The sequence below is a fragment of the Pseudonaja textilis genome, chromosome 7, assembly GCF_049901715.1.
Source record: "Pseudonaja textilis isolate UNSWEBS1 chromosome 7, rPseTex1.2, whole genome shotgun sequence".
NCBI lineage: Eukaryota > Metazoa > Chordata > Lepidosauria > Squamata > Elapidae > Pseudonaja > Pseudonaja textilis.
In genome coordinates this window covers 28,542,219-28,558,014 of record NC_141996.1, presented here as the reverse complement: position 1 = coordinate 28,558,014, position 15,796 = coordinate 28,542,219, and the positions used below count along the sequence as shown (strand labels likewise).

Below are 15,796 nucleotides of genomic sequence, written 5' to 3'. Positions count from 1 at the left end.
TGCAAAAATTGTACAAAATGGTAATATTCTCTCTTAGAAAGTTTTCAGTTTTCCTTAATATTTTTTGATAACATAACTGAAATTCTGTCCACCATGTGGTAATCAAGGAACTGTCTCAGTGTGGATTTTAATAGTAAAATTAATACAGAGATAAAAGCATGATAAAATAACATGCTTGATGAAGCAAATATATTACATTTTAATGTTCTGTTCTTTCCTTAGTCTAGCCCTTAATGTGGCATCGAAGGAGAAAACTCATCATAACATGAATCAAGCCCAACATGTGAAAGGGGTGTTAAAGGATTCTATAGCATTACTTGAACAGGTAAGTATTCTAATCCTTATTGTTTTGAGCTGTTGTATATGTAAGTATAGACATCATTATGAATAACTAAAGCAGTTTTTTCCATCCTAGGAATTTTAAGATGTATGGACTATAATTCCCAGAATTCCTAGGTTAGCATTCTGGAAATTACAGTCCACACATTTTAAAGCTGCCAACACTGATCTAGAGCATTAGGAAACAACATTGCTTTTCATTTACTTTCTAACAATTCTTGTTGATTATAATAAGTTAATGGTATAAAAACTGGTTTAGCTCTAAGTCTCTTATTATATTCAGCAAGAATGGCTAGCTGTAATATTATAAACTAACTGCTATACTGAATCTGCTGTCATCTGAGAATAATGCTAAAATGCATTGTACAATCTTCAAATAGGAAAGTTCATATGGTTCAGTACCAGTAGTAGTTGGCTAAAATCTGAGGCCAAATGACCTCAGCAAATGCTGAGGATTGTGAAAAGCTCAGTGTTCTAATGACCGGTGATCCACTCTAGAAAAGAGGGATGGCATAGAACCAATTAATACCAGAAAGAGACGGCTTTTAAAAACAGTTTGGATATGAGGTGACCAACTATCAATATAGTGATCTTGCAACAATCAAAGGTCTTCCTTCTGATTATCCTGACAAATAAGAAGGTAGACTAGGGAAGCAGGTCTAGAGGAGTCCTTAAACATTCAAGAATATAAATTGGAGAATCTATCAATGGCAGGACACTAACATGAATGGAGATAGATGTTGAGACTAGTGAAGCCAAAATCAGAGAGACTGAAGAGCCTTTATCCTTTCCCTTTTTTTGTTTTGTGTTGGTTATAATTAGGGAGATTTCTTAAAAGGTTCTGAACTCTTAATAGACAATTTCCTTGGTGCCAATAATAGTACAGAAGAAACCTAGAGTTTAAATAAATGCTGGCTGACTTTCATTGGTATTATATACCGTATGATTGACAGGGATGATGTTAGTCTGAGATACTGTTCATAATTAAAATAGCACTACCTAGTTTTAGTTTTAGTTTACTTTATTGTCACTGCACCTCGTACAACAAAATCAAACACCATCTTCAGTGCACATCATGACCACAAAAATAAACACAAACACACATCCTTCACACTCCACACATTGAACTGAAAACTCCCGACACCGCACCAACATTGCACTCTACAGTACAATTCAAAAGAGCTACTGCCCTGGGGTACTAGCTGTTTTTCAGCCTATTTGTCCTTGTTTGTATTATTCTGTACCGTCTTCCAGATGGTAATAGTTCAAAAAAAGGGTTCCCAGGATGAGATGGATCTTTGCGAATGTTTGGAACTTTCTTAAGGCAGTGGGAGCTATAAAGCTCTTCCAAAGAGGGGAGAGGGCAACCAATGATCTTCTGGGCAATGACGTTAACCCTCTGGAGTGCTTTCCTATCTGCCCCTGTGCAATTGGCAAACCATACAGAGGTACAGTATGTTAAAATACTCTCTATGGTGCAGCGGGAGAAGGTCACCAGCAGTTTTTCATTCAGTTGTTGTTTTCTGAGAAGTCTCTGCTGGGCCCTTTTGACTAGTGCTGCAGTGTGAGCACCCCAGGTCAGGTCCTCTCTTATGGTAATACCCACAAACTTAAAACTGACCACGTGCTCCACTCGGTCTCCATTGATAACCAGGGGCTGGATGTCTGGTCTGTGCCTTCTATAGTCCACTATAAGCTCCTTAGTCTTATTGGTGTTGAGGACCAACTTATTGTCTCCTCACCACAAAAGCAACCAGTCTACCTCATCTCAGTAGGCAGATTCATTCCCCCCACCCCAGAGATGAGTCCCACCACTGCTGTATCATCTGCAAATTTAGTAATAGTATTAGTAGCATAAGCAGGAATGCAGTCATGCACATAAAGAGGTAAGGACTCAACACGCAACTCTGTGGTGTACCAGTGTTAAGAATAAGGGTTGAAGAGCATGATTATCTAATCTGACCCTCTGTGAGTGACCAGACAGGAAATCCATAATCCAAAAGCAGATTGAATAAGAAAGTCCAAGGTCCAGAAGTTTAGACACTAGTCTATGTGGAAGAATTGTGTTAAATGCAGAACTAACATCTACAGAAAGCATCCTCACATAGCCCCCCCTCCCCCACTGTTCTAGATGAGTCAGAGCACTGTGAAGAGTGATGGCTATAGTGTCCTCTGTAGATCTATTTCTTCTGTATGCAAACTGGTGTTTATCAAATGTATATGGAAGACCAGAAATGATGTGCCGGCAGACCAATTTCTCAAAGCACTTCATGATGATAGGAGTGAGTGCCACTGGTCTGTAATGGTTGAGGTTACCTACCAAGTAAACTGGTGTTCTCCCACTCTTTCTATTTTTGCAAGTCCTTTTTAAGGGCTCCAACTGAAAAGGGGATGTAAAATACTTTCTTCTGAAACCTAGAACTGCTTTGGGTAGGAAATAATTACATTCCTGATTTAAAGTATAATTTGTTGGGTAATCCTTATGCAATCTTTATCACCTCAGCTGAAGACCTCATTGTCTGTGCTCCAGCATTGTTTTGATCACCTAAACACAACCAAAGATGGGGAGCCTGAAAGTTGATGTCATCAAAACCAGCTACTAAAAAGAATGAAAATATATTGCTGTGATAGTAATGCTGCTTTTTTATTGCAGTCTTTTCATCACAATACTTTCACATATAATAAATGTTATTTTGGAATAAGCTTCTTTTAAAAAGAATTGTATTGTGAATTTGTGGATCTTCCGGACCCACTTGATGTCTTTGTGTGTGTGTGTGTGTGTGTGTGTGTGTGTGTGTGTGTGAGAGAGAGAGAGAGAGAGAGAGAGAGAGAGAGAGAGAGAGACTTTCTTGAGCTGTGAATACTGGTGGAAATGAATGATTGAGAACACAATAAGAGCTGATAATTATTTATACATTGCAGATAAACACTGCAGCAAACCACTGTACTGTACTGTGTAATAAAGTAATAAACACTAGATTTAGATGGAAACAATCTTAAGTGTTATAAAAAATGCAATATAAAATGCTTGGTTTATCATATGCAAAGTTTTTACTTCTTACTTTTATCTATGTAAAAAGTCATCAAAACTAAATTGTTACATTTGTTCCAGATATGAATAAATCTAAATTTTACATGTAGCTTTTTCTGTTTGGGGGCAGTTTGTTTTATGGATTCTAACATTTCTTCCTCTTAGTCGCTATCATTTCAATTCTCAGAGTTTCTCAGGGAATTTTCATTCATGTCTTTAAAAATGATCAACCCTACATATCTTTAAAAAGTAACAAATGTATAATTTGATTTATATATTACAACCTTAGAGAGCTCTTTGTAAGAATAGACTTATCATTTTATAGTTTTATAGTGTTCAAGGTCTGGGGGATCATATCCCTTGTAACAATTAAAGATGCAGACTGTGATATCTAAGTGTACTATTCTGATTAAGAAAACTAACTATCCCATAAAAAAAATCTAACTGTACTTCTTATAAAAAAGAACAAAAACATTGAAAGTGTGATGCAAATAAAATTATGAACATACAGTACTGTGTAGTTTTGATTATGCTGTGTATCATTCTGTTAAGAGGAAGTAATTCCATTTGTGACTTTGGCTTAGGAGCCTTTATTTTCATTTGCCTTTTGTCAAAATTGCCTTTTTAGTTCTTATATATAAAACTAGTTTTAATTGATGAACCAGAAACACCCAAGGAATTTTGAAAAATAATTATTAATCACTCTGTGCAACTACAGCAGTACTAATGTGGATGGCAATGTATTATTAAGTGTAAACTACTATACAGTTTCTTAGTTTATAATTTGATAAAATAACAAAAAGAATTGCTGACTCATCTTTGTGAAGTGTCCTTACCATATTACGTTACTGAAACACATTACCCAAACACTAAGGAATGGCAATAGAACCTTCTCCATTGTGATGCCCTACTTATACCCAACCTGCATTTATAAAAATCCTTGCTAAGAAAAACGAAGTGATATTTTCAGGCCAAGTAAGGCATTCCTTTTGCAGTATAATGCTAGATTCCTTTAAAAAAAGAAATTATTAGATACAAATGTGTTGCTTGTCATCTCAAAATATTGAACACAAATCAAACGGAATATGAATATAAGTGCTTTGAAACATACACTAGTTTTTTCCAGATGAATTGTTAAAGAAATGATTGGTTCATTAGTGGGAGAAGATAGCAAGGCGGGTGATGGGCAGTAGGGAGAAAGCAGAACTGCTTAATTCATTCTTTGCATTTACCTACACAAAAGGGAAAAAACCCAATCTCTTGAAAACAGTACCATAAAAGACAGGTTAGGAATGCAAATCAAAATAGGCAAGAAATAATAAGAAAATACCTGTCCATTCTAAATTAGTTCAAAACACCAGGTCCAGGTGGATTAAAATCAACAATGGATTCTGAAGAAGCTGGCAGACATGATCTTAGAACCACTGAACTCTATCTTTCTAAGATCCTGGAGCACCAGGGAACTATCAGTTGCCTGAAAAAGAGCTGGCATCAGTGGTGGGATTCAAATTTTTGTACTACCGGTTCTGTGGGCCTGGCTTGGTGGGTGTGGCAGGGGAAGGATACTGTAAAATTTCCAATCAGATATGGTATTTGCCAGTTTTCCGAACTACTGGTTCTCCAGAACTGGTCAGAACCTACTGAATACCTCTAGCTGACATCATTCCTATCTGCAGAATGACAGCAGAAACCTTAACTTTATCTTATGTATTTACAACAGTTGTAGCATCCTGGTGTTATGTGATGGCCATTTGCAACCTTCCTAGATGTCTTCCAACAAGTACAAGTCAATGGGGGAAGCCAGATTTGCCTACTACATGATTCACTTAACTGCAGTGGTTCACTTTAACAACCATGGCAAAAAAGAACATAAAATTGGCCCTGACTCACTTAACAACTGCTTTGCTTAGCCACAGAAATTGTGGTCCCAACTGTGATCATAAGCCAAGGAGTACCTGTATAAACATAATGATTGTTCAACTAATGTGTAATTACATTTTTTTAAATGGTAAATTAAGACCTTTTAATTCTTTTGAAAGGATTGATAAAATAGGAAATGAGAACTTACTCATCCACTGGTCAAAGGCACAGCTAAAACCAGCACTAGTTTATAATTTGAAATGTTTTAGAAGGAAATCGTTTTTTCTGTTTTAGTGCATCTTAGTGGCAGGAAATGGGCAATGTGCAGACGTACCATTAGCTTTGCCTTTATGTGTGAATATTAAGAACTGAGAATAAATGTATGTTTTGACTACATAATGGATACAAATAGGTTTCTTTTTTATGGCACTGTGTTCTTCCTTATAATCTTTTTTTTGCCTGCCACTACCAAAATAGGTCTGAAAAGTTTTTGCCTGTCACAGATGTAATCAATCGGTCCAATATCCTTCTTGTAATTACAGCATGGTATCATAAATTTGCTGAAGTAATTTAATCATCAATGAACCTAACTCATTTGATGGAGTGGGGGCAGAAATGCAAGACAGCCAAAATAAGCGGACCTGATCGATTGGAGGGCGAAACTTGGGAGCAAAACCTTTTGGGACATGAAAGTAATAAGATATGAATCGTGCCTCAATTCAACATATTTTAGCTCCTGACAACATAATTTAACTACCGTATATGGGTTGGATTTAACGTGAGACCAAAAAGTAGTTGGCGATAGTACTGTAATCTAATATATGTTGTTTAAATGATCTCCGCTCTCCGTATTTATAGTAAATGAAATCTTCACCACGTATATTGTGGTCCAGTTCTCTAAAGACTATGCTCACAGTCTGTAGAGATTCTCAATCATGCAGTTCATGGTTGTCCCAAAGAAAGGAAATTTTTCAGGAGGCAATTGGACTTTCTTGTTTTTTTTCTTTGAAGACATTTCATTTCTCTTCCAAGAAGCTTTTTCAGCTCTAACTGGATGGTGGGGAATGGAAGGATTTATACTCCTTGCAGAGAGCTGGTCATTTGCATCCTTTTAGAGGATGTTATAGCACTTGGAGGTGAATCTGTTCCTTAGGGTCACCTGAGTAGTGCTTCTGGTTCCTCTAGTCTGCAATTTTTTTCTCTGGAAATCCATTCCTACTCCCACACCATTCAAAGGGTGTTCATCCCAAATTGTATAGCTAAAAGTCTGTAGAAATTCTCAGTCCTCCAGGTCATGGTTGTCCCAAAGGTGTCTTTTCAGGAGGCAACTGGACTTTCTTCTTTTTTCTTTGAAGACGTTTTGCTTCTCATCCAAGAAGCTTCTTCACCTCTGACAGGATAATCCTTCTATTCCTCGCCATCCTGTCGGAGCTGAAGAAGCTTCTTGGATGAAAAGCAAAACCTCTTCAAAGAAAAAAGAAGAAAGCCCAGTTGCCTCAAGAAAAAGCACCTTTGGGTCTACTACCCTCGCAGCTACTCTACAAGGCAAGCCTCGGCACTAAACCGGGATTAAGGTAAACCACGCCTTCGCCATCCTCCCGGCAGTGGGCCGATCTCCATGATGTCACAAGGGGGAAACGAGACCGGCGTTCTAAATAAGCCGGAAGCCTCAGGTTGCAGCGAGGACACTTTGAGGGGACACTGCAAGAAGGGAGAGGTCGTGCCTCGAAAGCAGGAGGAGTGATTCAAATAAAAGAAGACGGAGCGCGTCGAGAATCGCACCAGTCGTCGTGGCCAAGAAAAAGGGGGCGCTGGGAGCCCCACTCTTCTTTAGTTCCTTGCCTTTACGGAGTTGGAAGTCGGAGCGGCCACGAGAATCGCGGCGCGGGGGGAGTGACGGACTTGGCAAGAACTGCTTACAAGAAGGTTACAACGGCGGTGCTTTGCTCTGACGGAACAGGCGGGGGTTGGGGGCGGGTTCAATAATTATAATAATAATTACTAATAAGCGTGTCCTAGGGGAGAAATTCTGTGCTTTATCCAAAGGACCCATTCCTTACAGGAATCCTGTATTGCTCGGTCGCAGGTAGTTAAGTGGAGTTACTGCTAAGTGGAGTTACTGCTAAGTGGAGTTACTGGTAGGAGAAAGGTCTTTCCGCCCGTGAGCGTTTACCGACGACTTTGGTCTGCACGAATCTTTTTTTCCCCTTCAAAATCCAGCGTTCGGCGACTTACTTTCACCCAAAGTTCTTTCAAGCGTCTGTCTGATCCATGCGGCCCGTGGTCGGAGCAAGGTCCCATTGTTGCTGCTACCGTAACGGGGCTGAAACATGGCCAAACGGGCAGGGAAAAGAGCGAGAGCCCAGGAGATGGAAGAGACGCTCTGTTGCTGCGAGTATCTCGATCGGAAGGGCCAGAGGAGCCACCTCGCGGCGTGTCTCTGCGAATGCGAGGACCTCGACGAGTGCTGTGAAAGGTAAGGAGTGGCGGCCCTTTCGGAGGATTTCCTCAAGCTTGGGAGTTGAAGTCCTCCAGGCTTAAAGTTACCACGGTTGGAGACCCCTGTTATATAGTACGTGTTAGGATGGATTGTTGGTCCCAGCCATATGGCTGGTAGACTTAGACTTCAGCTAACTTTATTGCCAGTTTGAATGTACACTAATCAGCATGTATTCCTGAGAATTCCTGAGCTAACATGACTGGAGGAGGAATTCTGGGAGTTGAAGTCCACAAGTCTTAAAGCTGTCAAGTTTGAAGACCCCCGCATTAAAACGAAATTTCACTGCGTACACCTCTCTAAAGGTTACCACCTCTAATATATACTACATAAACATACAATAGTAAATAAATACAAAATTATGTACATACCTACATATATGACACGGAGAAACAACACAGTTTAGCTTGGATGTATACATGTACAAGGCGAGAAAAATGAACTTTGTGAGTTTACCAGACGGATGGTATAGGGAACAAAGCTGTTAAACAATCTGGTAGTCCTGCTAAAAATACTTCGAAACCTCCTCCCAGAGGAGAGCAACAGAAACACACCATGAAGTGGGTGTGTGGGGTCTCTAACCATGTTTTGAGCTCTAAGCACATAGCGCTTATAATTAGTATCCTGAATAATGGGAAGTGAGCAGTGGTGGTATTCAAATAAAGTTGCCACCGGTTTGGTGGGTGTGGCTTGGTATGCATGCATGCATGCGCCAAACATGCACTTTGTGCAGGTGCAGAGGCGTTCTAACTTGCCTCCTGCAAGCCTGCACGATGGTGGTCGCTGTAGCAGCTGCCGCACGGCGCTATTTTGCGCTGCGCAAAGCAGCTGCGCTTCGAATTCTGCTGATAAAAGTGAGTATGGCAGACCAGGCGGGTGGGCCGAACACAGAACAGCGCAGAGAACCGGTTTGGTCTCCACTGCTCATCGCTGCTAACGGCTCTCCAGAACCGGGCAGAACCGGTTGAATACCACCACTGGAAGTGAGCTACCTATAATCTTCTTGGCTGTCCTTACCACTCTCTGAATGGACTTTCTATCTGAGGCACTGCTTGCCACCAAACCCAACAGTGATGCAGTTTGTTAAAATGCTTTCAATCGTGCCTCTGTAAAAAATAGCCAGGATAGAAGGAGAAAGATGTGCTCTCCTCATCTGACACAGGAAATGCAGGTGCTGGTTTGCACACTTCATTAAGGATGATGTGTGGCGAGGCCAGTTCAGATTGTTAGTTTTCTGCACCCCCAGATACTAAAAGCACAAGACGAATTCCCCACTAACTATTTTTGCTGATAGCATGGAATCGGTGTTCCCTGAATCACTGCCCCACTCAAATGTGTTGGATTACAGTATCCATCGCTGCTAGATTTGAAAGTGGTGGGAGTTGTGATCCAGTTCAGTTAGCAGATGGTAGGGTAGAAGTGTTGAAATGTGACATCTGTTCTCTGCTATACTATGACTCTGCTTCCCTTGTGTGGGATGTAAAGAACACAGACAATTGAACACAAACTTGTCTGGAGCTGATGATTGTCCAAACATGCTTATCTCCTGTAAAAGTAAAATCTAAAGATTTTCTCCCTGCAAGTTCTGATGCAGTGCAAGGTAATGTGACAGAAGCCAGCAGAAATGTATTTCTTGTTCTGTGTAGTAATGAGCAGAATCTGTGCTTTTTCCTAACAGGTGGGTGACTTGCAAATCTTTACCTCCCGGAATATTGGAGAGAGTCACAGAAACCTTCACGGACCGTTTCCGTTTTCCATGGATTCGAGGGGCTGTAAAGATCAATATCAGCCTCCTCCCACCAATCATCTTGCTTCCTTTTTTCCTTCACATAGCAGCTTTGCACTTCCTTTTGGCCCTTGTCACCCTGATATCACTTCCTATACTAGTACTATGGTATTACTACCTCACACATAGGAAGAAAGGTCAGACTCTCTTCTTCTTAAGCCTGGGCCTATTCTCCCTAGGTTACATGTACTATGTATTTCTCCAGGAAGTGGTTCCCCGGGGCCATGTGGAATACAGTCAGGTGGCTCTTCTTACTTGTGGGTTAATCCTGATGCTTGTAGCCCTCCATCAAGCCAAGAAAGATCCTGGCTACCTTTTCAGCCAAATGAGCAGCGACAAAGCACTTCGCCAAGGCAGTTGCAGTAATAACATGTTCAATAAGAATGGCCTGGGAAACTCCAACGGGCTTTGCAGAGTACTCGCCTGCAGATTGCTGCTCCCAGCCCACACAATGGTAACGCTGGGAGCTTCTCCCAGAAACATTGGAAGCAAGAGATCGGGTCAGGGGCGTGGCGACTGGTGCCCCAAACGTCAGCTGGTTAGACCAGCTCGAGCTGGACACTGCCGAATATGTGGCAGGTGTGTGAAGAGACTGGATCATCACTGTGTCTGGTACGTTCCTTAAGTGGCCTTGATATTTTTTCCCTAACACTTCTGTTGCCAGCAAGCTGTAGTTTTCTCTGAAATATTTTTCTACTTTGGTTTTATCTTTACATGAGTGGTCCGATTGACTTGCTATCGCTGTTGAACAGATTGGGTTCCTAAGCCTTTATCGTTGGGCTTTCTTGTGCTCACCGTTAGTTGGGGAATTTCTGTTCAAAGTTACAAGTATCAGTGTTCCCATTTCTACCCAGAGGTGGCAGAAATGAAATGCAGGGTTTTCTACAGGTCAATCATACCATCGGGATGTAAGAGTTGAAGGGACTTTGGATATCATCTATTATAGCCCCTGTTTAGTGCAGGATGAGCTCTGCAACCGCAGAGCATTATCACTAATTTTCCAACTCACATGAAAAAAGCCAGGATGATTTCTTTCAGAGCTTCATGTATTCTGTAGGGTGGAAAATCAGAGTTATCTGCATATATCACCTTGGGCCTGTTTTCTGTAATTTAAATTGCTTCCGTGGATATAAGGCTTATCAAACATTTGTAATGATTTCCTTATTAAAAAGCTGACATGGAACTTGGCAGAGTTGAACAGAAGAGCAAATTGGGCCACTTAAGGTAAGCAGACACTGAATGGTGTGCAGCATCTGCTAGGTTGGAAATTCTTACCCAAGTTTGTTTTATAAAGATTAGCGCAAGGCATTTGACACATAGTCTTTGAAGCATGTGAATAGAATTTATGTGCATTTAGGGCATACAACCTTTTGGAATATAGATCACAAACAATTCTAGTGTCACCATTTCTGATTGGTTGAGGCTGTTCCTGTTTCAGCAATGAGATTTTTTTTTTAGCTGCTCCTCTGAAGCAGTACAGCATGCGGTTTCTGAGTTATATTTATACAAGTGCCTCTTGAACACCCCCCACCCAAAAAATCTGCTTCCTTTTCTGATTTGACAGCTGTACCTTTCTTTTGTCCACATCACAAAGTAGTTGTGTTTACTTTGTAAGCTTTGAATAGACAGTTATTTCTTTTTTAAAAAAAAACAAAAAACAAAGACAAGTATTTAATGGGCACTTTGGATTCTACCGTTTTCTAAATCATGTTACTATAATATCATATTTCCCCCTTTGTTTCTTGGAGGATTAACAACTGTGTTGGAGAACAGAACCATCAAGCTTTTGTCCTTGCCCTCTTCCTTTTTCTGCTCACTTCAATATATGGGATTTCTTTGACTTTGGATACCATTTGTAGGGGAAAAAACACCCTCACTGCTCTGTTCTACTGTCCTGGTGTCTATGGAGAATACAGGTGAGAAAAATGCTCACTAACTTGATAGGTTCAAATGAAGATAATCCCTAGAAAGAAAATTGTGGGAATTCTATGATTTTTTTTAGTCTATGTAATTGTTTTATTTGCTCATTTACATGAGAAATTTTGCACTTTCATAAGAAAAATGTAGTTGGTTTCCAATGTGATGCATTGGGAGCTTAATGTTACACACTCTTCTGTGGAGGAAATTTCCATTGTCTCAAATGTCCTGGGCTCTTTTGACTGCTAGCGAGAGCTCTCATACTTTGTTCTTTCTTGTCTTTTTTGATTTAAAAGAGTATAATTCTCTACCTTAATTTATATTGGCTTACTTTTTTTATAATCTGTATTGGGTTAAAATCTTGAGTTCAATTAAGTTATTTCTGGAGAGAAAAGTTACACAATTTATTTGCAGTCATTTAATTCTGTCTTTCCTCCTTAAATAGTCATAGACGTGTGCGCTAAAAGGAATAAAATGATATTCACAAAAAGTAATTGGAAATAACATTAATAGGGCATCTTGCAAGGTAACAGGCACATAGCAAAGGACTGAAGTATCCTCCTAGATCGGCTTTATACTAAAACAAGGGAAACAAACACATCTCCTGAAATAATTCCATTTTGTATGTTGTTAGAATAAGCATATTTGTTCTATTCCCATATTTAATCTAACAAATTACACACATGGTTTACTTGCTACTGCAATTTACCCAAAATAGGAGAATTCTCCAGACTAGCAATGGAAAATTATTATTTTTGTTCATGAACTTTTGTATTAATCATGCCTATATTAAACAGTATATTCTTGCTTTCTGTTCCTCATTTAGTTCAGCCTTGACATTTACCTGTGTATGGTATTGTGCCATTGTAACTTCTGGTATGAGCTACATCCTTCTTCTTCAGCTCTTGAATATCAGCTATAACATGACTGAGAGGGAAGCTCGCATTGCATTACGGGAGAATATTGGAAGGAAGTTGTTATGGGGTATGATGGTTGACACAGGCCAATATAATCGAGGTTTTCTGTACAATTGGATCCAGTTTTTCACCTTGCGCTCATCTGATCTGCAGCAGACTGCTGAAGATGTTGTATGAAGGAGTTTTTAACTATTAACTTTATCATGTATCTAAAGGCATTCTGGGCAAGTAGCTCTCATCTGTTGCAAATGAAGACTGGAATATGTAGATTCTTTTAAGCCATATAGCAAACTGCAATACCACTTTCTCAAAAACAGGCACATATCAAATATTTTGTAGGAATACCTCGGTATGATTGGGATTGCTTATATTCGTCACTTGATACCTATTAATGTCCAGTGAGGAAACAAATATAAAAACAATCATTTCAAGTTAAAGAAGGAAAGACTTTTCCCTGTTGAGGTTGATATGACCATGAGGTTTTAGCATTTCCTTGAAGGCAGCTCACTTTCTGTTCTTGGCTCATTCTGTAGCATATGGATATATGAATCAGATGGTCAGAGTATTATGCTGGGAAGTCAGATTTCAGAGAGGCAAAGTCATACAGTTACAACAGAATGAGTTGCCTTTAATACATTGTTTCTTTTTATGTAGGGCAGCCCACTACACCTCCCAAGAAAGTTTCAAGAAATATGACTCGAAAGAGGAGCATTTATTGTGAAGGCAAAGGTATTCAGCTCTGAGCAGAAGAATTTCACACCACATCTTTCCAATCTGCTATGTCAGTTATGAATTAGATACAGAATAACAGCATTGGAAAGGACCCTATGGGTCATGTAGTCCAACCCACCCCACCCCACCTCCACCCCGCTCAAACAGGAGACCTAACTATTTCTGACAGATGACAGTCCAGTCTCTTTTTGAAAGCTTCCAGTAATGAAGCTCCCACAACTTCCGAAGGCAAGCTGTTCCACTGGATGATGGTTCTCACTGTCAATAAAATTTCTCATTTCTAGGTTGAATCTCTCCTGGATCCTGCTTTTCCTTTTTTATGGAGAAGCAGGTTGGTTATAGGAGTGATCCTGATATGCTATTTTCTGGTCCTGGTTTTTCTATTTGGAATTCCTGTCTTCTTTGGATTCACACCTCAAATTTAACAGGCTGCATACTTAATTTTATGCATTTATCTGACGCAAAGATAGTTATTAATTGGATAGTGGAGAAGGTTCTTAGTGTTTAATCATGATATATTGCAGCCAAAACACTTGAATTAACAAAAAAACTTGTGCCTAAGTCAGGAATAGAACTCTCAGCCTTCTGGCCTGATGTCTTAACATGAAACTCTTAAGCTCTCATATATTAAATAAATAAATGAAGTAGCTAGTAAAAGCCGTAAAATACCCAAATTCAAAAATCATATAAAATCAACAACTACTTTTGACTGAAAATTAATATTGCAAATTGCACATGATTAAAATCATAGCTGATTATGGATCATCAGCCTAAGTGTAGTTTCTTGCTTGAGGGCCTTATAAAAAAATCCATCAAACTGAATTTTAAACATTTTAAATCAGACAAGTATGATTTGTGTAAGTACAATGCAATCAAATTGTGAAAAGGTCCAATTATACTAAGAAAAACAGTTGTTGGGAGAACTAGAGACTATAGAAAATGTAGCTCCAATTCTTTTTGTCTGCTATAAAGATGAACATACGCTAGGATTTTTTTTGCAGTTGTTGGCATTTGCTAAAATCCAGGGTATATGCATCACAAACTATTATACATACACTCACACACATCTCCAAAGAAATATCATTCTAAAGATGATATTAACGCTGTTATAGGATTATGTACATGCTAAAGTCCAATAAAAATCTGGTAATCTTCTAAGTAGCTAGCTAGTAACAAGAAACAAAATCCTCTAATTTTAAAAGCATATACCACCATATAATTCCAGCTTTTTTAATATTGTCTTGAAATGATAAAATTTACATATTTAACTATAACTAAAAATGTTTTAGATAGTGTAGATAGCTATACCTGAAGGTTCCCCCCCCCAAAGTACTAAAATGGGCAATGTTACCTCCATGTCTGACTCTCACAGAACCCCAAAGAAGCTGTAAAATATTGCTGTCAGAATGCAATCTGGAAAAGCTAGACGTTGACAATAAATACCTTGTTTTATGAAGGAATGTTGCAAGGAACAACAGAATGTGTTAAAAATCCACATTTTTTTAGCTTTTCTTGGGAAAGTTGAAAGGATGCAGAAATATAAAGCACATATTTTTGAAGAGTTGTCATGTAAAGACAATTCAATGTAGCTACAATTAAGCCAACTGAAAGAGACTTCTAAGCACTTATTGCATATTGCAATGAAGTAGAATATAATAGAGAGTGAACCCACCACATTCACTTAAATACTGAGATGAGCAGTGCCTAAATTTGATAAAATACCAACTAGCCTTTGGAATTCTACAATTCTGAAACACTTAAGATTGTATAACAGCATTTTCTATTTAAAATCTCTTCTGTGCTTCTCAGTGAATTCCAGTCCAGAGGTTATGGTGAACTTTGAAGGAAGGGGCTTCCTGTGTTGCTTTCGTTGATCAATATCAAGTGTTAGTAATATGAAAGTCTTGCTGTGAGCTCATTAAGAAGCAGAAGCTGCTAGTTTGCATTTATGCAATTATTGTTCCATTGTCATATTTCTGACTTAATATTACTGTATATCATAGCTCAGTGGATCAACAGCTTTTCATATATATACTATTTTAATGGTGCTTTTTTATACTAAATTAGCTCATCTTTAAAATAAGAAGGTATATTGAAGGTATTGTGGTAATGTTTTCTAAAGCAAGTAATAACTGCCTCAATCTAATGTCTTAAATGTTATCTGATTTTAATCAAATTATGAATGTATTTTGCCCTTGCAGGGAAGTATCAAAGTTTTCTCCTATATAAATATCTTTTTCAAAATCTGTTTTTCCATCTCATTGTACGTTAGAGAATGTTACGAAAACAACATTTACTTTCTTGTTGGTTTACAATTCTTAGTTTTTTTTTCCAGTTGGAATATGTGATGTATATTATAAAATTGCTATCTGAACTATTTATTTAATCTATATAAATTTGATTGCATAGTGCAGTATTTATTTTTATCTTAATGTTTGATATTAACACATTAAATGTTTAAAATATATTACTGAAGTGAATAAAGCTATAACATAATTTCATCATTAAAAACAGTGATTCAATAAACCACAGTGGCATCTCTTTCATGTGTTCTTTTTGTTTTTTAAATATGAAGGTGAGGGGAAGATGGGTTAAGTTTTATATGTATACTGATAAACCTAATTGCTAATAGGTTGCAGGGAATGGAGGGAATTTAAACTAATGTTTTATACTCAATTTTTGAAGCTAGAAGTAAAAAGTGTGATTACTATGCAGTC

General features: G+C 38.5%; 2 protein-coding genes across 7 annotated transcripts in view; both read left to right on the top strand.

Moving 5' to 3' along the window:
- GRAMD1C (GRAM domain containing 1C) overlaps positions 1-3,880 on the top strand; it is a 66,447-nt gene extending 62,567 nt beyond the window's left edge. For 3 of the 5 annotated variants that reach the window (XM_026708768.2, XM_087937287.1, XM_087937288.1), the window contains 2 exons: positions 223-325; positions 2,843-3,880. In XM_026708768.2, the coding sequence (XP_026564553.1) occupies positions 223-325; positions 2,843-2,920 (181 nt within the window). In that variant the 3' untranslated portion in view covers positions 2,921-3,880. Of the gene's footprint in view, positions 1-222; positions 326-2,842 lie in introns of those variants that run through there. The other 2 variants (XR_015744298.1, XR_015744299.1) reach the window with 2 other exon arrangements.
- A 2,983-nt stretch (positions 3,881-6,863) lies between these two features.
- Positions 6,864-15,621, top strand: ZDHHC23 (zDHHC palmitoyltransferase 23). 2 transcript variants are annotated; one of them, XM_026708867.2, is made up of 4 exons: positions 6,864-7,706; positions 9,406-10,125; positions 11,262-11,429; positions 12,257-15,599. In XM_026708867.2, the coding sequence occupies exons 1-4, from the start codon at positions 7,561-7,563 to the stop codon at positions 12,522-12,524; spliced, it is 1,302 nt and encodes a 433-aa protein (XP_026564652.2). In that variant the 5' UTR covers positions 6,864-7,560; the 3' UTR covers positions 12,525-15,599. The 2 variants fall into 2 exon arrangements, with proteins under 2 accessions (XP_026564652.2, XP_026564654.2); XM_026708869.2 differs by having other exon boundaries at positions 6,870-7,706; positions 13,002-15,621.
- The last annotated feature ends 175 nt before the right edge of the window (positions 15,622-15,796 follow it).

What these genes read in the sequence shown, in the direction of transcription:
- ZDHHC23 (XM_026708867.2), top strand. Translation starts at nt 7,561, where the DNA reads ATGGCCAAACGGGCAGGGAAAAGAGCGAGAGCCCAGGAGATGGAAGAG. An exon ending in CTGGATCATCACTGTGTCTG is followed by an intron (nt 10,126 to 11,261) that starts GTACGTTCCTTA and finishes TGTTTCTTGGAG; the next exon opens with GATTAACAACTGTGTTGGAG. An exon ending in GGTGTCTATGGAGAATACAG is followed by an intron (nt 11,430 to 12,256) that starts GTGAGAAAAATG and finishes TTCCTCATTTAG; the next exon opens with TTCAGCCTTGACATTTACCT.